Below are 24,123 nucleotides of genomic sequence, written 5' to 3' on the forward strand. Positions count from 1 at the left end.
ACAAATATCAGTTAATACCTGCACAAAAATATTACACCTGTTGCTCAAATCCTCAGACAGTTTGTCTGGTTTTGGTTCTTTTGATAATATCGACTCCATCTTCATCATCCAGGAGGTTACAAATATGTAGTAGGACTGCATGTCCCTGCACACAGAAAATGCTAGCTATAATATCAGCCCTATATAAATCCCTTATGAAAACACTTGAAAAATTATATGTAAATTTATATATATCACACATCGCAAAATGCACAAGATTTTTTCTTTCCATTTGGCGTGCGTTATTATATTCCATAACACTCTCACCAGTCCTTACTCCTTCTTTGCGTCTAATACCCCAGTTTGTCAGGGGGCATGAATGAAATGTTCATGAGTTAAAGTGAAACTGCTGAACTGCTGTTAAAGTCAGGCATCCTGCTGATTGGATTCAGAAGGGCACTTTTTTGTCAGACGGCTCACCGGTCAGGTATACATGCGCGCTAAAATATCAAGGAGAAAGTCATCATAGCTTGCGTAGAACAGACCCAGCTCCCAACTCAACTTTGAGAACAGATTAACGGCGACATTTTTTTTTTCGCGCGGTAAGAGTCTCGCGTTAAGGCAGCACGTTCACGCCGATAACGGCCCACTACTAATATATAACTAACCCGCTCACATACAGCAAGCAACAAACAGGTTACAGTTTGACAAATAGTACTGTTGTTAGACAACAAAATGTACTTTTGAGGCTTTTTTAGTCGAGCATGTAGTGTTTTTAGATTGGAACTATGCAGTTTATTAGTAGAATAGTGCATATTTTAAAATATTTACAATTTCTGAGAGCTCGTCGGTGGCCATAGATGGTTGACATTGTCGATCCACAAGATGGCGCCAGAACCGTATAATAAGCCCTTGCTCAGTGTGTTCTCTTGAGGAAGGCATTTGATGTCACGTTCAGCCTTCTAATCTTAAAATGTGAGCAAAATTTTCAAAAGTAAGGGGGTCACACACCAGGGGCCTCATGTATCAACGCTGCGTACGCACAAAAACTTTGCGTACGCCTGGTTTCACGCTCAGAATCGCTCACGTTTGGATTTACTAACAATGAACTGAACGTGGGAATGTGCGCAGCTTCACGGCAGCTTTATGGCTGGCGTACGCACATTTTTTGTGCGTGTGTGTTTTATTTCCATTGGCGACTCCTAGAGGCAGTTGTGTTAAATTCCTCTCTACAAAGTGTCTGAGCCTTACAATGGCAGCTGCATGAGACGGGTTCATCTAGCAGGTATGTAAGGTTTCCATACCATACAGTTGACCAGCCAAACATTAAAGCGCAATTTGCAGCGGTCGCCTGTTTTCCCAATGTAATCTGAGCGATCTACTGCACGCACATTGCTATAAAGACACTATCTGAAGATGAATTTGCATGCGTGAATCAGAAACATTTCCATTCAATAAATGTGCAAATAAAATTGATGCACAAACTTATTAATAGTTCCTACTTGTCTTTCTCGTGATAAATAGTGGGCAAAATCTGATATGTAGCGGGGGAAAAAAAAAAAGGAAAGTGTTCATCAGACGCTGGATTCGAACCGAGTTCATGCTCAAACGTGTCAAAACATGTTGATATGCGTCTAACGAGCAGCGCCACTGAGACTGTTAAGAGTACTGCAACATTTTACACCTATAAACCACAATATTTCTTTTTTAATTCACTCAGTGTGATGTTCAGACCCAACTGTGTTAACCGCATCAGCTAAACTCTCCCACTCTATTTTTTTCTTTTGTTGTTTATTCCTCCGGTCTACCTCCGAAAGCAGCACCTCCAATTCACATTCTGTTCAAAGTTTCTCTTTTTGTTTGCTTTTGCCTTTGCTTTTTCGTTGGGTTTTGCCAAAGTATAGTCATTAGCATATTCATATGGGGGAGGAGTCAGGGAGGGGTTTGTGCTCGTGCATGTTGCGCTCAGTTTCACGTTCATTCAGATGTACAAAAGAATATGCGTGAGATTCGGCGTACGCACATTTACAGCTTTGTGTGTACGCAATGTTTTAGTATGATTTCCACGCAAGTCTTCGTACATGAGGCCCCAGAAGCGCCGCTTCACATTACGCTATAGAGAATCATTCAAATACTATCTCTAAAGTGACTGCTAAAGTTTCTGCTTTTCTGACGTCAGCTGCACATGTGAAAAATGTTTTTTTTTTTATGTACAAGATTGTGCCGTCGAACTGTTGTATAAACGCAATATCACACTCGCAGCAGTGTGCTAATATCACTATTGTAGCAGTGTGCATCGCACGCCTCCCACCAATACAGCCATAGCACACTGCTTGCTACTCGTGTGATACTGCTCATATATATATATATATATATATATATATATATATATATATATATATATATATATATTATTTGTATTATATTTAAAAAAAATATTGAGCTCTTGAAAGCAGCAGGACTGTGGCACAATCATCGCAGTTTATTTCAAAGAGAACAGATCGCCCAATTGTGTTTCCTCTAGGCTGGCAAGTAAACGGGAACACTCACGCTTTTTAAATAATCGCGCACATCCCATCATCTCTATTCACCTGCTTTCTTTTGCTTGCACAAACACAATTATTTTTGTCAGTCATGCTGCTTCTCGATTCACAAGACTCAAGATTACATTTGCACAAATATTGGGCCATGCATAATGTCAAAAAAAAATACAAATAAAAATTAAAAAAAATTCCAACCAGCCAAAGTGGCTAGTGGGAGTGTCAGTCTAACCAGCCACAGCTGAAAGCTACCTGCATCTGGGGGGTTGGCGGGTGTTAATGTCAAGCCCTGTAAATACATACTAACATTAAGGGTGCTTTCACACCTGTGAATCAATTCAGTTGTTCCGAAACAGAGATTAAAATTGTTACATTGTTGCTCTTTGCTCTTGGAGCGGTTCGCTTTCACACTGCAAAGTTTCTAATCGGACCAAAAGAGCTAAAACAAGTCACGTGCGAGTAAACTCTCCTTACATTGGTCAGAGTGTCAGGGTTTATTTTGCAGCGTCCCGCTCAGCTGTCAGGAGAGGTGGTGGTTTGGTGGTGATTGACAGGGTGCGCGCGATTGACGTGTCTGAGGAGAGATGCGGTGGGGAGGGGTGAGAAGGGTGCGCGACGATGCCTATTTGAGGACTGGGAGAGAGACGCGAGATTACCGGGAGATCATCACTCATTTGCGGGCATCCGGAGACTCGCGAAACTTCCCGCCCTACTCATAATTCTCTCTTCAAATAGCCGTAAGCCTATTACATATCCATAAAACACTGTGATATAACCGCGCTCGGATCGGATCGCTTTCTCAATGCAATCGAACCGCTCCAGGGTTCGTTTCAATCGAGCCGAGACCACCTCATTCAAGCGATCTCGGAGCGATTACTTTGGCGCGGAACAGAGCGCGATTGCCCTGTTCACATATGCCAATCGAACCGCACTAACTGGGCAAACGAGATACGTTCCGAAACAAAAGTGTAGGTGTGAAAGCCCCCTTAGTCAATGTTAAAACACCAATTACAAAATGTTATGATGATAAATGTCGCAAACATCGCAGTGGCGCAGTGGGTAGCACGTTCGCCTCACAGCAAGAAGGTCGCTGGTTCGATCCTTGGATCAGTTGGCATTTCTGTGTGGAGTTTGCATGTTCTCCCTGCGTTCGCGTGGGTTTCCTCCGGGTGCTCCGGTTTCCCCCACAGTCCAAATGCATGCGATACAGGAGAATTGGGTAGGCTAAATTGTCCGTAGTGTGTGTGTGGATGTTTCCCAGAGATTGGTTGCGGCTGGAAGGGCATCTGCTGCGTAAAAAACTTGCTGGATAAGTTGGCGGCTCATTCCGCTGTGGCGACCCCGGATTAATAAAGGGACTTAGCTGACAAGAAAATGAATGAATGAATGAATGAATGTCGCAAACACCTAACGTATGCCTAGGTTAAAAAAACTCCCAAAACAAAACCAGGAATCTGAAAAAACTTAATATGGGCACTTTAATTACATCCTGGGTTCTTACACATTTTAAAGTAAGACTTAAGCACTTTTCAGATGCATTTTCAAACTTTTCCAGCACTTTACAAGAGTGGCAAGCTGCATGTTTACATACATATACAGTGCATAGTTCATACTACATTAAACCAGATCCTGTTTGTTACAGTATTCTGTAAATGCTATTATTCCAAGCAAAAATTAACTCTCTTAAAATGTAATTGACTTATTTGACAAAACATTTTATTTTCCATTAGCATTTGACCCTATATAAATGTGTTTTATTATTTAAACTGTTATCTGGTACATTAAAACGTATTGTCCTTGTAAATATGAAGATTACATTTTGGGTTGTGTGAAGATATTAAGGTAATTAAGCTCTTATTGTAGGTAAGGACATTGTACTTAGTGTTTAATTCTTATTGTTGGCGTACAGCACTGTGGTCAACTTTTGTTGTATTAACATGTGCTTCTTAAATAAAGTGAACATCGAAAAAGACTAGGCTACAAGCATATCCATAGACTCCAGAGTTTTCATTTTATGCTAATCCAAAAATATTAATTTTATTTAAATAGTTCATTATTATTATTACCCATTTAGTAACAAATCATTATGAAAGCAACATAAGTATATTTCCAAGCACTTTGAAAACACTAGATTCAAAGTTTTTAAGGATTTCCAGAGGCCTGGACATCAGAAATGTGTCTTACTTCATTAGTGTCTGAGCTTTTTGCTGCAGAAACACATCTCTACTGCTGCGAATGCTCTGGAGACTCTTCTTGTCCATCAGTTTAGCTGCCGCTGGAACTTTATTAATCAGAAACGTGTCCGGAAACCAGATTATATTAGCTGCTAATGTCACAGCAGGAACCTGGAGGAAGAGCCAAAGCAAATGAGATTATACTTGGAGAGCAGATAGACACAAAGTTTTCATCTCACTAGTTAGTGCACTCACTTTTTTACACACGTCCAGCAGGGACTTGTAGATCTTCTTGTCCACAGCTCTGAAGATATGGAAGTGGAGCACAAATAGGCCACAAACACCCGTATATTTATCCCGCTGGTCAATCTCTGATGGCTCACCTGCGTAATTCAGATGCATTAAGGATTTTTTTTCCGCAGTCATGATGTCTCAATAAAGCCATTTGGAGCAATATTAATATAACTATTAATACAAACCAAGCTTTGACTCAACGTTGGCAAAAATGGTTCTGATATTGTACGCAAACTCCTCTGCAAAGGCACTGTTCTTAGAGACGGATACATTTTCTCCTGGGTTATCAAACCTCTGTTCCACACAAGCCTGCATATGAGAAAGAAAAAGTGAGAGAGTAAGAAAAAGCAGTGTTTGATGAATAACACTTTTCCCTAATAGATATAGATGGTTTATAGCAAGAAAAAAGAGTTAAACAACAATAAATAAATGAAAAATCTATAAACAAATTTAAATTAAAACCGCTTTTTAAGATCTAGTTTGATTAAAAATAAATCTATTAGTTCTAAAGGAATCACATTTTAAATCTTCCAAAGGCTCAAGTCTGTATGAAAAACAAAACATATAAAAAGAATGAATAAAATAACAAAATAAACAAATAGAAAAATAAATAACACAACATATTAAACACTTGTGACATTTCAAAGCACAATAATTCAGCCACTAACTTCACGCAGTCTTTAATGTATGACTCTTTTCGTAATACATGGGTTTATAGCAATTATAAGACATAAACAACCATAAATAAATGAAAAAAAACATCTATAAATAAAATAAAATAAACAAAACTAAAACGGCCTTTTAAGATCTATTTAGATTTTTAAAAATCTACTATTTCTAAAGGAATCACATTTTTAGCCATTCAAAGAGCCAAGCCTGCATGAAAAACAAACATAATATAGAAATAAAATAACAAAATAAACAAATAAAACAATAAATAACACAACAAATTAAACACTCAATAAAAGCACAATAATTCAGCCACAAATTTTAATGAAAAAAAAAATCTTTTACCGAAATATTTACCTTCATATTTAATATACAAATTCATGTATGTATATTACCAATTACATGCATATAGTATAGTTTTATGAAACTATTTTCTTTTTACAATTACATGAAAACGTCATTTTTACAATACATATTTAAGCATTTTGTCTATGTACTGTATATGTCTAAACATCTTTACAAGATTGTCTCAAAATATATGTTTTATATATATATATATATATATATATATATATATATATATATATATATATATATATATATATATATATATATATATATATATATATATATATATATAAAATTATTATACATCTATGCATAACATAAGTATTTAATATAATTTCAGAATATTTGTTCAAATGCAAAACTTTATTCATGATTTATGATATTATTGTGCACAATTATTCAGCGTGTACTCTATTGTTACAGTATTTTTTTCTTCTTGATAGTTTGATTAGTTCACCCCAGTGGTTTTAAACGTTTTCGAATTTCTTTCTGAAAATGTTTTTCAAAAAAAAGCCATTATCATTCTCATTCAATCTTATGAAAGTCATTGACTGTTTTTCCAACATTCTACACCATATCTTCCTTAAAAGAAAGAAAATCAAACAGGTTTGGAACAAGTGAAGGATGAGTAAATAATGATTGAATTAGATCAAACTATGCCTTTAATAATAAGGGTTTCAAAAACATTAAAATGAGGAAGTGTAGAAACAACGTCAACCTGAAAGATCATGCTGTCCAACAGCTGCCCCTCCAGCTTAAAAATTAGCTTCTCAAAGGGTTTTAGCTTCTCCTCTGGAATGGCAAACTTTGCTGGGTTATGATGGACAGATTTCAGCAACCTTAAGGAAACAATGCAGGGTTTGTGATCAGATTTTAGCGCACAAAAAAATGAAACAAAGTCAAAATATTGGTCACAAAACTTCATTAACTGAAATAAAATTAAAATGTGACAACAAATGACAAACTAAAACACAACAAAACTAACAAAAGTGTCTGAAAAAACTGGCTGAAATAAAATAATAATTAGCAAAAATAAATTAATACATTTTTTTTATTTATAAGTGGAAAATCTAACCTGCAGCTGCTGTTTAAAGAAACATCTGAAGATGTGCTTTTACAGTAAAACAGGTCTGTCTAGAGCATCATTATATACAAAAACATCAACAAAAAAAATTTATCTTTTCTTTATTTGCCAAAAATGTAACTAGGCAAGTTTAACTACATATACAGTATGATCATTAATATGACTATTATGAAGAAGTCTGTCTAAATTCTCCATAATGTTTTACTTTTATTAATTAAGCTGCATTTGTATGTGATTTTAGCTTCAGTCTCTGTTAATATTGTTTTATTTTTATTCCAAAATTTCCTACAAGATGTACAAACACTAAACTTTTCTTTGGTCATCAATGGACAGTTAACTAAAATAACTAAAACTGAAAATAAATATGTAAAAACTAAACAGAAATAGTAAAAATGAACAAAACTATTAATGAAACTAAACTGAAACGCACAACAAACTTAAAAATAGTACTAAAATAAAAAACTAATTTAAAATGCAAACAGAAACACCATTTGACATGACCATATTTCATCATCTTTTTATAGCATCAGCGGAAAGGTTTCACTCTACCTTTTGTACATTTTCCAGTGCTCTTTTAGAGTGGCGTGGTTCTCCATGATCTCATCCAGGGTTATGAGGACCACCAGAAGCTCTCCCAGATGTTCATAAACTGTCTGATTGTAGAAAAAAAAGAGAAACCATCGTTAGGAAGCGGTGAAGAAGCATATTAAACTGTTAGTTCACCCAAAAATGAAAATTATGTTATACATTACTCACCCTCCTGTCTTTAAAAACCTTTGAGAAACAAATTAAGTTATTTTAGATGATATCCTGGAGCTCTCTCATCCTCAATATACAGCATATAAGGGTCTCGAAATGCCAGAAAAGGAACAAACAAAATTCCATGTGCCTACAGTGACTGAACTACAAATATTCAAAAAACACTTTGGAATGCACAACCTGTTTTGATATCAAAGACCTTGACCAAAAAGGTTGTTTTTACAGTGTTTTTGTGGACAAAAATGTTATTGGAGCTTTGTATGATTACAATTGAGCAAATTAAGCCACATTAAATGATTTGACATGTTTTTTTTCTAGAGAGTGTTACGTTTGTAGCCGTATATTTGTTGTATTTTTGCCTCCCGTTCTCTCTCTCGCGCGTGCTTTCGCAGAGCCTGTCATTTCTTTTAGGCCCACCTTCGCAACAACTGATTGGTCAGGACGCCAGTCTATCATCATTATGTGACGTGGCGCAGTCATATAAAAACGGAAGCCAGGAAGAGAGGAGGACAGTGCTTTTTCCTTTGATCTCGTTTTGTGTGTTTTTCATTGTTTTTGCTTAACTTTCGTTTGGGTAAAATAATTTTGTATTACTTTTGGCCATTTTTGAGAAACTTTGTGATTTTTGTACATCTTTATTTCGATTGATTTGATTGATTTGTTTTCCCGAAAATATTGAGATATATACTTTAAGTTCACTCTGTTCTCAGAGTAAGGTAGATAGGGAAGATGTCGTACGACTTCCATTTTGCAAACATGTAGAAATGAGATGAACGCCATCTTTGTATTTATTGTATTCTACACTTCAGTATAGGAAAGAATACGGCGCTGAAGACTTTTCTTTTCTTTTCATCTGTTTCTAGCCAGGTAAGGGATTATTCATGAGTTAGAAGTGTTTTGTTATATTTCTGTCTTTTGTTTGGCTTCACTATCGACCCTTTACTTTTGAGTTGAACTAGTTTTTGTTTGATACTTTGTTTAAATTTGCTACTTTATTACATTCTTTTTATTATTGTAAATATTGCTTTTTTGTATATATATATTTGGGCATTATTCTGGTTTTAATTTGTGAAAATTTGGTGAAATGAAAGCTGTTTGGACAGATGTGTGTAGGTATAGTGTATAGACCGTCGTATTGTGGTGATATAAAACACACACAGTCCTTTTTTTAACCACTTAAAAACGGTGGACCAATTGTAGTGGTTTTCAGAGCGACCGCAACTTGACGTAAACCCACCACCCACAACCCACAAGTACTGATTGACAGGCGCGCATTAACATATCCTCAGTTTGTTGATTTACGTCCGCCATTTTCAGCCTGTGAGTCAAAGGGATATCACTAAAGGAACACCCTTGCTCTATTTTTAGATGTAAGGCTCATTGGGCTTAACACAAGATCAACATTCACCACATGATTGCTATAATCGGAATTATTGTTTGTAACTTTAGGTAGGTTTGCAAACGTGTACTTTTCATTGTGTCTACCTTAAACTATCATCCATTTGCATTTCTCGCGTTCACAGAAGCTCCCTGTGATCTTAACTAGGTGCAGCTGGAAAGTGCGAGCGCAATGCCTCACGTGCGTGTCTCTCCATTGGAAATAATATAACAAACTTGCCTGCAGGTGGCACATCAGAAGCGTCGCTCGCATACAGTGCCATGCATTTTAGAATTCCAAACATTTTTATCAGGGTACACACACCGGCGCTTCAAGTCAGCGGCTGTCCGCGGCACCCAGCCTCGATTCGGGACACTTCATGCCGCACAACAGAGCGCCATCTGAATAGTTTCATTTGAAATAATATCCGAATGTGCGTGTCTGGTGTGCCGTGTTGTGGCTCAGATCGACGCATCCGGTGCCTCAGTCAAAGTTAATTCAGTGTGCGTGGTTATTAGTCTCTGTGTACAAGCTTGGCACTTTAAACTAGCACACAGTTAGCTGTAAAACTATACAATGACACAAATGATTGTGTACTCTCTGCTTGGTCTGTGTCCGAGTCGTACATGTATGGCTAAATGCTGATCTTCTCACTCATGTTGCTTCCCTCTGTCTGCCTGTTTGTTGCCAAACACATAGCGGGTGAGCTCTTGGCTCCACCCCCTTGTTACGTTGGGCGGGAAGTCAAACTAATTTTCATGTAAAGCAACACACCCCTAAAACAATGAGCTGTGTACACGCCCCCAAAATAACACATTTGAACACATTATATTAAAAAATCTGAACTGTTTTAAACTGAACCTAAACTGGCACACTCAGAAGAACCATAATGTTAATATTAAATCACAAAAAAGGCGGACAACTATGTGCCCTTTAAATCACTTTTGTTGGCGGTTTTGTTGTCAGTGTCTTTTGCTTAGACTCTGACATTGTAAAAGTACCACACCTTTTAAATTGTTATTCCTTTTACCCTAGACTAAGATCAGAGGTTTATATAGGCTAATACCTATATAAACTGAGTTACAATATTCCAAGCGTGATGATATAAATGCATAAATGAATCTTTCTTGATACAACCTCTTCACCTAAAAGTAGTCCACAATACAGCCGCTAGGCTTCTTACTGGCACCTGTGAATTTGAACACATTACACATTCCTGTGCTCCCTAAACTGGTTGCCGACATGTTTTAGAATAGGGTTTAAATTTTTACTTTATGTTTTTTAGGTATTGAATGGTCAGGCACCATCTTATCTTTCTAATCCTATTACTGTTAAAATAACTGGCAGATGTTTAAAGGCGTCGAACCAGAAAACCAAGTTAAAAGTCCCCTTTTTCTGTAGTAGGTTCTAAAATGTGGAATGGGCTAACTATGTCTATTAGAACAATCTCTAATGAATCCTTGTTCAAATGGAGAATCAAACTACATCTCATAGAAAAAGCTATTAAACTGGGATGAAATTGATCTTATTGTGCCTATCTTTGTTTCTGCTGTATGCTTTCATTGTTTTTGTGGTATGTTGGTTGTACTGTATGCTGTTTTATATTTTGTTGTCTATTTTTGATCATTTATAACCCAAGGTATGTAAAGCACAATGGTCAACAACTGTTGTTTTACTGCGCTATATAAATAAACTAAAAAGGGAAGTAAGTAAGAGTTGGAACGTCTCGCAACTTTAGATGAGAGCGCTCTCAGATTTCATCAAAAATATCTTAATTTGTGTTATGGAAACAAACAACCATCTTAGGAACATTATGAGGGGGAGTAATTAAAAACAGAATTAACATTTTTGGGGTGGACTAACGCTTTAAGATGGCAAAGAAAACATAGGTGACGTCACCTGAAAGTGAACACCTGTGGACTCGATGATTTTTGTTGCACCCCTGAGATTTAAAAAACAAATAATGAAGCAATACTGAATTCAAGTACCACTACATAATATTGAAATATTTGTCATTTCTTACTTGCTACTGTTGTATAAAGCAGCTAACTGATGAACCATGTTGACCACCACCTCAAAACAGCGTGACACAAAGCAAGACAGCTCCTGGAACAAAAAAATGAACATTAATGCTTTTAACCACCGCCTTGTTTATATTTGATGCTGTGGTTATTTGTAAAACTGTATTTAACTGAAGAGGTTTTATTTATTTTTTTATTTTCTTTTAATGTATGCTTTTTTGTCATCATGTATGGTACTTTTCTTATTTTTGTTCGTCTTTTCTTTTTCTTTTATGTTTTTTTTTTATTTCTAGTCACCTATGTGATTGTATTCTTTGTGCTTTAAAACTAAAAACTACAATAAATAAAATAAATAATAAATAAATAAATAAAATAATGTTAATGTGTATTTTATTTTCAATGACAAACCACCTGTAGAAAACACTCTTTCATCTTTCTGACACTTTAACGACTTTCTTTTTTTTTTTTACTTAAAATCACTTCATATCTGTAGATAAAAACATTGTGCATTTCTGTGTGTGCCTCACAAAGGTGAGTGGGCTTGACAAACCACCTGTAGAACCACTCTTCTCTCTACTGGCACTGAAAACTTTACCTAAACCCCATCTTACAAGGACTCAATGGGGTATATGCCGAGCTAGTGTGTTTCCCATACTGATTAACTTCCGGTGACCTGTTATTGTGAGGTTTCTTCCATTTTATACGATTCCTTTTACAGCATCGATGTTGTAATGTCATTAAAATACAATCAGTTAAACAGACTTTGGCATTCATTTAGTTGTTCAAGTGTAAAACGAGACAAAAAGTCGTTTTCTCGCACGCCTGTCAAATCGCCAGGTTAGCGCAGAAGCTCCATTGAATATACTGGGGTCAAATAAATGCTCATATTATAAAGACATGGCGGAGGGATGTAATTTAATGCAGTGCTTTTTGTACAATCTGAGACCCACTTTATATTGGATATCACTCAGCCAGTGGAGATTTTTAAAGAAAACAGACCTTAAACGTGTCAATTTTGCATTGGCATACAATTCACCGGCAACGATTAACCCAGGTTACTGGCAAATTAAAAGTCCTATTAGCATGCTTCGGCATACACCCTATAAGGAAAACAATGTTTACCAGTGAATTTACCACAAATCGTGTTGCACTACTTGCTTTCTTCAACCTTAAAATACCTTCGTGCACAATATTTCTTATTTTCTGTCTTATATAAAAGTACTTGTATAGTCTGTCTTAGAATATGAGTATATAACCTAAATACATTAATATTCATAGTATATGTGTACCTCTCCAGTATGTAAGTTATGTATTTGTTTAAAATAGCTCCTACGTCCAGTGTTGTGTTGATATTCATGATTATGTTTATTTAAGTAAACATCATTCCATGTGTAGGTCCACACATGTAGCACAATGACAATAAATCAACTTCAACTTAACTTTATTGCTTTTATTTTAATGTAATATGATTGAATAACATCTGATAAAGAGTGTCTTAGCATGATATGCCACCTGCGGTGAGAACATAATAATTATTTTGCAACTGGAGCTGTGGTGTGACTATTTTTACTTTTGGCTCAATGGGGAAAAAAAAGACTACAATATCACACCTGTAAAAAGGAAACGAAGCGGCCCATCTGAATCTGAGACTCTCCCTCCACCACACTGGTGTCCGACACTGCAAATCCATAAAAAAAAGAAAAGTTATCAAATGGAGTCAGGTAATAATAATCTAATAAATTAATCAAAGCATTCTGATCATTTGGTTCATTGAAGAATTAATTCCAGATGAAATATAAAATTATTGTTTAATGTCATGTTGAGTAAAAAAGATTCTTGTGCAGAAGGTCCAAAAGAAAGAAACCAAAACAGCAATTATTACCTCCTTCCCCATAATACAACAAGCCGTTGTAGAACTTGGTTTCAGCCTAAAAGTAGAAAGCACAAAAATATTTAACAGTTTTGCTTTATTTGACTTCACAAAAGTTAGTTCAAAATATCAGTATTTTCTGTGTTTAAAATATAGTCATTTACTGAAAACATTGTATTGTATCGTATTGTATCTTTTATTTAATGCCATGTCAGCTTTATTGGAAATCTTCATGGTAAAAACTATTCAGAATAACACAAATATAATACATAAAGTAAAAACCTTTCGAAAAAACAAACACAACTGATATTACATCAGACTATTTACTTTAACATATAAAACATTTTTTCTGGCTAAACTTTACTAAATATTTCTTAAAGGAGCACTCCACTTTAAGAAAACGGGCTTATTTTATAACTCCCCAAGTGTTTAAGCAGTTTAATTTGACCATTTATGAATTCATTTAGTCAATCTCTGGATCTAGCAGGAGCATGTTTAGCTTAGCTTAGCTTATAAAAACTTAGCTAAACATATAAAAACTTTTTCTGACTAAACTTTACTAAATAATTCTTTAAGGACCAGTCTACTTTATTAAAATGCGCTCATTTTACAACTGCCCTAGTGTTAAACTGTTGAATTTGACCATTTTTGTATCCATTCAGTCAATCTCTGGATCTAGCAGGAGCCATTTTAGCTTAGCTTAGCATATAAAAATGAGCTTAACATATAAAAACTTTTTCTGGCTAAACTTTACAAAATCATACTAAAAGCACCACTCTACTTTTTGAAGAAAATAGGCTCATTTTACAACTCTTCTTGTGTTAAATTGTTGAATTTCAACATTATTGAATCCATTCAGCTGATTTCTCGATCTAGCAAGAGGACTTTTAGCTTAGCTTAGCGTTGCTGATTGAATCAAATTAGATCATTCAATGATTTATGCTAAGCACCAAACTGGGAGGGATTCTAAAAGCTGTCCTTTGTCAAATGCTAGCTATATATATATATATTGTTGAAAAGGCCAGGTATATCTGGCGTTCTGATTTGATGCTGGTTTGATTGACAGCTGGGTCTGGCCCGCCCAGAAGACGCATATCATTTCCGTTCCTGTAGCGGGACATTGCAGTTCAATACATTCTGGCTAACAGCTCGATGCAGTGGCTTATTGTGTGTGCGTCACGAGAAGTAAGTGTTTATGTCTTCTGTCCGTGTGCTTCTAACACTTAGTATATGGGTTTAGTGTTGTAACACAAACTTTGAATGACGATCGGACCGCATGATTGCAATTGCGTCATCAACGCAGGTGGTGCGCGCTTCCGAGCAAACGCCATTATTAACGACGCACATGTTATCCCCGCAAGTTTATATACCATTGAAGTGTGTTGATATGCAAATTAGTAAAGTGTTAAGCAATGTAAATGCCATGTTTACTCAGTATTTGGGCATTGGATGTGTCTCACATGTATGTGTTTACTGCATATTTAGACCTGATGCCCTGTTAATCTTTACTTGTATGCCATAATTGATGTTATATATATATTATGTCATATTATATTGTTCTGTATATTATACCAATTGCAGTTTAATCATTGTGGTACATTTCTCTCTTGTTTCTAGAAAATACCACACACACGCATGTGCCTTCATGACTGCAAATAAATGCTGTAAAAACATCAGCTAACTACAAAGCCTGACTTGTGCGTTCTTACCGATGCCCCCTGGTGATCACATCATAAATAGTAAAGCCAGTGCCATTTAACAAGCTCACCAACATATATATATATATATATATATATATATATATATATATATATATATATATATATATATATATATATATATATATATTATGGGTGGAGCCGAACCCGAATACGGTATTCGGAAAGGCACAAATAGCGTGTTTTTATGAATACTTATTTCGAACAAATACTTGAAAAATTATTTGTATTCGGGAACAGGAAAAACATTGTATCAAAAAGCAGCGTTTCCTCATGAGACCACAGTGCATGCCCGCGTGAGTGAGTGAGTGAGAGAGGAGCAGAGGGCGGGGCGAGGTGGAGGTAAAGGTGACTGGTCTGGCACAGGCTTCTCCACACAGCAACAGAGAAGGCTCGGCTGAGCGAAAAAATACTTCACTGCATCACTATTTTTGTTAAATAGATTTTTGTAACTTACCTGGGTTCCAGAGGCAGTTTATAAACTTGTAGCGTAGTTAAAGCGGAGTTTGATCGGGATATTCTATTATTGACTCTCCTGATACTGTCTGCCAACCCCCCACAAGCATCAATCCCCTCATCAGCACAGCCATGTTCTGCTAAATTTTTCACAATCACCAAACCATCAACACAGCCACATCCTGCCCCGGCAAGTCAGTTTACTTTTACTTTTGCTCTGCCAGACTTCCCAGTCAGGGGTTTATTTAGTTTTTGGAATTCTGTGCATTAGAAAGAAGTTCTTTCAGAAAAAGAACAGTTCTTCGAAGTATTATTTGTTGTTATTCTGTCTATTCAGCGTCCTTCAACAAGAACGGTGGTGGTGGGGTTCATAATATTCACAATGGTATTTTAGTTATTGGTTTAACCATGGATGAGGTAATGGCTTATATGTTTTCCATGACGTTTCTTGTTACATGTTCAAAAACATCAACCAATATTGAATATCCATAATTATTATTCATTTATTTATTCATTTTCTTGCGGGCTTAGTCCCTTTATTAATCCGGGGTCGCCACAGCGGAATGAACCGCTAACTTATCCAGCAAGTTTTTACGCAGCGGATGCCCTTCCAGCCGCAACCCATCTCTGGAAAACATCCAGACACACACATTCACACACACGCTCATACACTACGGACAATTTAGCCTACCCAATTCACCTGTACTGCATATCTTTGGACTGGGGGGGAAACCGGAGCACCCGGAGAAAACCCACGCGAAGGCAGGGAGAACATGCAAACTCCACATAGAAACGCCCGCTACCCAGCCACCTTCTTGCTGTGAGGCGACAGCACTACCTACTGCGTCACTGCCTCGCCTTCCATAATTATTGTAATTGGTATAATTAAACGATACTTACACTATAAAGTAAATTAGAGGTGTAATAGAAAAAATATATATTTTTACGCCATTTTGAATTTCACTCGAATACAAATACAAATACTTCCCCCCCCCTCAACAAATTAAAATACAGATACAAGTGCCGGCTGCTCTGCACATCCCGAATATATATATATGTAATATATGTATATATACAATTCTCTGGAACATAAAATTAAATTGTAAGCACTTTTCTCTTTCTGTCATGTATATTGGAAGCCCGAATACAGAAACAAAACAAGCTCTGAGGAAATAGTAGCATTTGGACAGCATTTTAGCTTTCTCTGCTACAACATTACAAAACCTCTGGCCACGCCCCTTCACTACGCGGGGTGTATGCGTGTGGTGAATGCACATAACCTGAAGCGTTTGTAATCTCACTAACCGAGAAAGTATTTTTTTGTAGTCCCCAAACTTTGTTAGCTGTTGGCTTTGCTAAGCTAACTCTGTGAAAGCCAATGTCTCCCTTTGCATTGAACTTTGAGCCTATTACAAGCGTATTAGATTCAGAGATGTTGTTTATGTTCACACAGCTGCATTGCACATGAACTAAAGTTTAAAATATGATACCTTAATGGACCATGTCTTTAAAACAGCACTTGGGAAACATTTGACAAATAATTACAATTTCACACGAGGGCTGATTATTTAGCTGTATATTAACATAAAAAATAAAGCATTTATTTAAAAGTCAAGTAATATTTCATAATATTACATCTTTTTAAAATCTGTTAACAAACATATGCAGCCTCTGTGAGCAGAAATCTTAACCAATGTATGTTCTTGTATGCCTATTTTTTACACCATTTTTCCAACTTACCTCATGTTTCAGCTTTTTCACCTCACAACAAAGCGCTGCATACACTGTGATGACTTTATTAAGCACCTAAGAGAGACAGAGACAAAAGTTAAAACACAATTAACCTTTTTCCACAGCATCTAAAAAAAAGCAATCAGTTTGAAAACAAAAGAAGGAATAATAAACATCTTCTACCTTATTGTCTGTCTTAATGAGCTCCAACAATGAGGACTGTTCATAAGGTAAAAGCTGGAAGAGAGCAAAGATATTGATTAATGTGGATTATAAGAAAAGAATACTGTTATGAAACTATAATGAATAACACAATACCTTTAAAGTGATGGGGTCCAGAGTGAAGTCCCACACATCTCCAATAGAGTCATCTAAAGCTTCTTCAATACCCTGCAGCTGAGCGATGTATTCTTCTAAAAACCGCTCATAGTTTTTGACCTGCACTTCTGTGTGGATTTCTGAACAGGAACAAAACAAATGCAACACTAAATTATTGAATGACAATAAATTACATTTTTAGGAATTAATAAACTAATGTAACTTTTAACCATTAGAAGTCTTTTATATGGGTCATTCCATGTCAACTTAACAACAGGTCAATGGTTGAAAATGATGAATTTAATTAATAAAATGTGTTGTATAAAAAAACAAATTATAAATTACTATGAGATTTAGAACATTCAGAAAACAACCAGAAATTCGGTGCAGAAAATGTACATTAAGTTTAAAGTTAAAACTGGTGTATTTTAATGATCATTTTAAATGAGAGATATATAATTACATAGACATTTTTGATTAATACATTGTAAGAAATATTTGTGGCTTTAATAACTGTGTGTACAAAAATACCTCCACACAGAGTTAAAATTAAGACTCTTTTTAAGGATCAAACTCTAGTTAGCTCTAAAACTTTGCTGTCCATACTACAGTGCATCTGGAAAGCGCTTCAATTTTCCACAATTTTTATGTTACAGCCTTATTCCAAAATGGATTAAACTCATTTATTTCCTTAAAATTCTACACACAATACCCCATAATGACAACGTGAAAAAAATATTGTTTGAAATTGTTGCATATTTATTTATTTATTTTTAAATCACATGCACATAAGTACACATTGCTTAATACATTGTTGATGCACCTTTAGCAGCAATTACAGCATCAGGTCTTTTTGAATATGATGCCACAAGCTTGGCACACCTGTTTTTGGGAATTTTTGCCCATTCCTCTTTGCTGTACCTCTCAAGCTCTATCAGGTTGGGTGGGAGCAAGCAGCAACCTCCCGCTCTCTCTCAGGAAGCCAATAAGGAAGTAACTAAAACTGCAATTCATCCGAAATTCCGCTAGTCGTGGCCGCTCCTGGCTCCAAAACAGAGCAAATTTCAATTGAGCCCACTGTTAGAATGGCCAACTTTACAGCAGAAAAAAAGGTGTTTACAGCCTGGTACAAAAAAAGGTTTTGGTTAATACAGCTAATATTACCCTTCATGACAACTGTGAAGGGGGTGAATTTTTTTATAACTCATCCGTTTCCCTTATATTAAGTTATATTAAGTTTGCATAATTAAGGGCGTGGCCACTTGAGTGACAGCTAGGTCTTGTTGGTCGCCGTCACGTCACCTCAGCTGAATCCTGCAGATTAGCCACTGATCTCGGCATATTTATCGTATTTCTGTGTTGTTTTATGTGGCTTTACACAGTCAACTGCCTTTTGGACTTGTTTCCTACAATTATCAGATGGCTTGGCATGCTGAGTGCACTTAATTGTGCTCACAAACCATTCACGTGGCCTCCGTTTCCTATGTGAGTAAAGTTATATACTTATATACCATCTCTATACATGTATTTGTTTTATTTAAGATCATTTATCGTTTATATTTATATTTAGAGCTGTAATGCACTCCAGAATCTGACGAATTGATTAGCTGTAGGCTCTAGAACAGTCGTCTGAAGCGTTGTCATACAGTGTTATGCTGGATTTCATTAATAGTCTTACATTAACTAATACAGACTATATCTGAAGTGTTTGGATGTAATTCGCATTTTTCTCCTCTTGAGAAATGTCATAAGAACAATATTTAGTGGCTCAATGTATTACAGCAGTGTTTTTAAAAGACTAAACACTTTATTGATATAGTGTACAACCAAGCACAAGTGGTCAAAATACAAACGAGTCACAAGTGATAAAGTATTAAGCGTTCTCCCAAAGTAAACCAGGTGTCTGAACCAGGTCCAAGCAAAATGCAGCATGCGTCTGTAGCTCCGCTCACTCTCCGCCTCTTTGCCCATGTTTGGTATCCCGTCGTGGGTGTGATGACGCGCGAACAAAATGGCGATGGTTGGCCGCGCCTACTTGTGGCTTCTTTTGCGCTCTGTAGAAACCTATGGGTGACGTCACGGATACTACGTCCATATATTTTACAGTCTATGGGTGGGAGCGACGATGTATAGTCCTTTTTAGATCTCTCCAGAGATGTTCAATAGGATTTAGGTCTGGGCTCTGGCTGGGCCACTCAAGGACATTCACGAGTTGTTGTGAAGCCACTCCATTGATATTTTGGCGGTGTGCTTTGGGGCATTGTCCTGCTGGAAGATGAACCGTCAGCCCAGTCTGAGGCCAAGAGCACTCTAAAGCAGGTTTTCATTCAGGACGTCTCTGTACATTGCTACATTCATCTTTCCCTCTATCCTGACTAGTCCTCCAGTTCCTGCTGCTGAAAAACTTCCCCACGGCATGATGCTGCCACCACCATGCTTTACTGTAGGGATGGTATTAGCCTGGTTATGAGCAGTGCCTGGATTTCTCCAAACGTAACGCCTGGCATTCACTCCAAAGAGTTCAATTTTAGTCTCATCAGACCAGAGAATTTGGTTTCTTATGATCTGATAGTCCTACAGATTGCTTTCGCAAATTTAAGGCAGGGAGTGGCTTCTGTCTGGCCACTCTACTATACAGGCCTGATTGGTGGATTGCTGCACAGATGGTTGTCCTTCTGTATGGTTCTCCTCTCTCCACAGAAGAACACTGGAGCTCAGACAGAGTAACCATTGGGTTATTGATCACCTTTCCTGACTAAGGCCTTTCTTCCCCAGTAGCCGCATTTCCACTATCGCACCTAAAGCAAGCGAGCCAAGGCCAGTCACGTTTCCACTGTCACTTCCGGGGCCTAATAGGGCCAAAGCAGGGCTTTCTTGGGGCCAGCGGCCGGCCTTTTTCGGCCCGCTGAATACCTTGGGCCAAAGAGGGCCAGCTGGGGCATCGGGGCGGAGTAAAAGAAAAGGCATACACTAGTTTTCCGATCGCACAAGAGTATATGCGCCAAACAAACACACAAATAAATAAATAAGGGAAAAACATCTAGCCTTATAGGCTGGGGTCTTTTTGCGTATGATCGCCCATATGTTTCTCTTTTAAATGTAAGGCTGTGTTGCATGAAATAATTAAGCTTTAACTTATAAGTGACATTCTTTGCTGCGTCCTCCTTGATGTTTCAATAACGCATAATAATCTTTACCCCATATTAAAGACACAGCAGACAGTAAAGGTTGTTGAGAGTTTTGTCGAATTTAAAAGGTGTGTTTGTGCGCATTCAGATGCCTGTATGTGTGTGTGAGACTGAGTAAAAGAGCGCTCGCTTCACTCTGTTGATGCCGCAAGCAACTTTTTTCTTTTCTTTTTATTTTTGAGGTAATACAAAAATGAATACAACAGAAAGACTTAAAACTTTACAAATTTCATGCCCTATTTTGTAGACTCAAAACAATAGTGTCATATCTAGATAAAATAGCCTAAGCTATATTGAAATATAATTTAAAGAGTTGCATATATCGGATATAATAAAATCACATTAAATAAATAAACCATATAAAATAAACAAAGGCTAACTATAACAATATAGGTATATACAATACATCAAAACGTTTTAAAGCCATATATTACTTTCATTTGACAAAGGCCTATCTGAAAAAAAAATATTGAAATATTTTCTAAAAACAATAAACACTGGAGGAGGTTTAAAATGTTATTTATAAAGTATTTGGATACGAAGATATCAATGAAATAGTGCAAACAGCAATTTTTGGGTGGTTGAAAGCAGAAACTAGGCGACCTTTTTTTCTGTCATCCAGTCCTGCGGAGCGCCGCTTTATAAATGCATCAGGGAAAACTGCAAACACAAAATGTGTTCTGTGTCCTCAAACAAGTGTTTATGTTTTTATTTGACGTGGTAAAATTTTAAAATGAAATTTTAAATGCATGAAGAGCTTTATTAGTGAAAAGCTGCTGAGCGCAGCGAAATATAGACTATATTTTATTAATTGCTCTTAAGTGCTGAAATACTTAACACTTTCCTTTACTTAAAATGTAATATGCAAACATCCTTAAATAAAGGGGAATCACCGATGAAAGGTTATATAACCTAGGGAAAAATTTATGTTTCAGGTCTCTCCGGAGCATTTGGGCTGAATGTTTGACATCTAAATAAGAATGAATGTTATAAAATACATTTCATACCAAGTTATTAACAGAGAATTTCTGTGGTGTTATTATATTATGGATGGTGCGCTCACTGTGCTGGGATCCTCCGTTAGTGGCAAGCGACGCACGATGCCAACAGTCGGTCAGCGAGTAAATTAATTCAATAAATAGAAACACACAGGCCTGTGCGTATAGACATATAATGTACTGCTGTACCGTAACAGTGTCTTCATATTAATGGTTTCGTTATGATGCGATGGTGCGCTTTATCTGCCTGATTCCCACTGAAGTGGGCGGGTTGTGTGACGTTTGATTCGGGGGACGTTCTAAGGGCGGGGATTGCTTAACGCGCTGCGAGCTACTAGCCCGACAGTGGAAACACGACATGATTACAGCCTCCCTGCTCATCCTCCCGGGCGATTGGTCCGGCTCGGCCCGATAAAAGCCCTGGCTCGCACTGGCCAATGCAGCTAGTCACTCAGCTAAGATGGCCGGCCAGCCCTAGGAAGAGTCCTGGTGGTTCTACTTATGGATGATGAAGGCCACTGTGCTCATTAGAACTATTAGAGCAGAAGAATTTTTTCTGTAATCTCCCCCAGCCTTGTTCCTCGAGACAATCCCGTATCTGAGACCTACAGACAATTCTATAGTCTTCATGCTTGGTTTGTGCTTTGACATCCACTGTCCACCCTGGGACCTTATATAGACAGGTGTATGCCTTATCAAATCATGTACGGAGGACGCGTGAAACTTCCCGGATGTGATCTTGATATCGAGGACGCACCGTTGCAGACTTGGGCACCGAACTCGCTCTGGAAGTCCCAGAAGTCATTGCGACTGGAGGTGGGAAGCGCAGCATTTTATCTAGATTTATTATTAAAGTTCAGAGATATCACTTATTTACCTCAGGAGTTTTCCCTAAATGAAACAGTGAAAGTAAACATTAACTTGAATATCTTAATAAAGGAATAAACACATTAAGGGTTGTTTGTTTGCTGAAATTCGTATTAAAATTTGTTTTATTTATATTGTGCAGAGTATATTTATAATGTTTTTATGCAAAGTATGTATTTTGAAGAGGGGGAAAACTAAAATTGTTGTATGAATGCTGTAATATTTAAATAATTTCCATTTAAAACGTGTGAAGGTCACATGACCATCAGGAAGAACGCAGCATCCCATTTCTCAAAGGGCGCGTTCTCTGCACTCGCGGTCTCCTGAGTTCGTTCTTCCAAGGACACCTGGCAAGACCGATCTCCACAAGAACACAAGTCCGTTCTCTGCGATCTTGGAATTGAAAAACAGCCCATGTACCTGAGCTCAATTTAGAGCTTCACGGCAAAGTGAATACTGATGTACATGTGATTTTTCAGCTTTTTTATTTAAAAAAAAATTGCAACAATTTCAAAAAATCTTTTTCTCATTGTCATTATGGGGTTTTGTGTGTAGAATATTTAATAAATAAATAAATTTAATCCATTTTGGAATAAGGTTGTAACTTATAAAAATGTGGAAATTCTTCCCGGATGCACTGTAGATAGCTAATGTTTATCTAACCAACCTTCTGTCTTAATAAATTCCAACACACTCTTTAAAATCTCAAAACTCAAGACTTCTGGTAGTACTCAGGTCAGGCGTTTTCATATATGGCTCCTAAACTCAGGAATAGCCTTCCTGCTAATGTCCGAGACACAGACGTACTCTCTCAAATCAAAACTATACTAAAGATCTAGACATCAGGCAGTTTACTTGCATTCAACACGCTTCCTTTAAGTAAAAAATATTTTTTAATAATTACAATAATAACATTATCTCAACTATTTAGAAATAATCATATTGGATGAATTAATATATATATATATATATATATATATATATATATATATATATATATATATATATATATATATATATATAAACATTAAACGATTACCATTCACTGGAGAATTTACTCAAATGAATTAACAATTTTAACACTGAAAGAAACCCAAACCTCTAATAATGTAACTGGAAGAAAATGACTCGAAATGAAAGACTTCCTTATCACATTTCCGTAAAATCGATCAAAACCACACATACACACACTCATTTAATCAGAGGGCTTAAACTTGGCCACTTTCCCCTGGTCATCTGACAGCTAGCTAACATTACTGAGCTAGCTGCAGGCTTTGCACAGCTCTACAACACACAACAGTTCTCAGTATCATGCATTATCAGACGCGTTTCTTACTTTGTGATCCATCGTCAAAGCGGTCAAACTCCCAGTCAGGAGATAATGAATCCACAGCCATCCTTACAGAAACGCCACAGACTTGGGTTTTCAGTGAGCTGCCATTAGGTTAGTCTGTTTTGGGGCTTTACTGCACAGACAGAGGAGGGTCTGTGCTGGGAATCACATGATTTCGTATGCTAAAGCCAACTTCCGGTTGTGCTGCTGAGCGAATTACACAATAAAAGCTCTTAGGTAAAATCGAAAGTCGAGTAATTCTATATATTCCTCTTAGTTTTATTAAAATATGCGAAATTACAATCATTCACTTGCTCCTGCTCTCCTAACATAGCTCTTTACAGCACTTCACAATATTTACATAAACGAATAATGAACAATACATTACAGTATTTATC

General features: G+C 36.7%; 1 protein-coding gene across 8 annotated transcripts in view; it reads right to left on the bottom strand.

The window, feature by feature from the left end:
• The window catches only part of washc4 (WASH complex subunit 4), a 64,487-nt gene extending 40,615 nt beyond the window's left edge, over nt 1-23,872 (bottom strand). For all 8 annotated transcript variants that reach the window (XR_015526574.1, XR_015526578.1, XR_015526575.1 and 5 more), the window contains exons 1-14: nt 23,729-23,872; nt 17,340-17,479; nt 17,205-17,258; nt 17,031-17,096; nt 13,129-13,174; nt 12,857-12,924; nt 11,249-11,331; nt 11,125-11,167; nt 7,638-7,741; nt 6,723-6,843; nt 5,173-5,296; nt 4,949-5,076; nt 4,704-4,864; nt 19-145 (exon numbers count right to left, since the gene is read on the bottom strand). Coding sequence is in view for 3 of the 8 variants with exons in the window: in XM_087312427.1 (XP_087168553.1) it covers nt 19-145; nt 4,704-4,864; nt 4,949-5,076; nt 5,173-5,296; nt 6,723-6,843; nt 7,638-7,741; nt 11,125-11,167; nt 11,249-11,331; nt 12,857-12,924; nt 13,129-13,174; nt 17,031-17,096; nt 17,205-17,258; nt 17,340-17,479; nt 23,729-23,789 (1,326 nt within the window). In the remaining 5 variants the exon portion in view is untranslated. The remainder of the gene's footprint in view (nt 1-18; nt 146-4,703; nt 4,865-4,948; nt 5,077-5,172; nt 5,297-6,722; nt 6,844-7,637; nt 7,742-11,124; nt 11,168-11,248; nt 11,332-12,856; nt 12,925-13,128; nt 13,175-17,030; nt 17,097-17,204; nt 17,259-17,339; nt 17,480-23,728) is intronic.
• Nucleotides 23,873-24,123: the final 251 nt, after the last annotated feature.

Source organism: Danio rerio, chromosome 25, assembly GCF_052040795.2.
Source record: "Danio rerio strain M-AB ecotype USA chromosome 25, GRCz13ab, whole genome shotgun sequence".
Taxonomy (NCBI): Eukaryota; Metazoa; Chordata; class Actinopteri; order Cypriniformes; family Danionidae; genus Danio; species Danio rerio.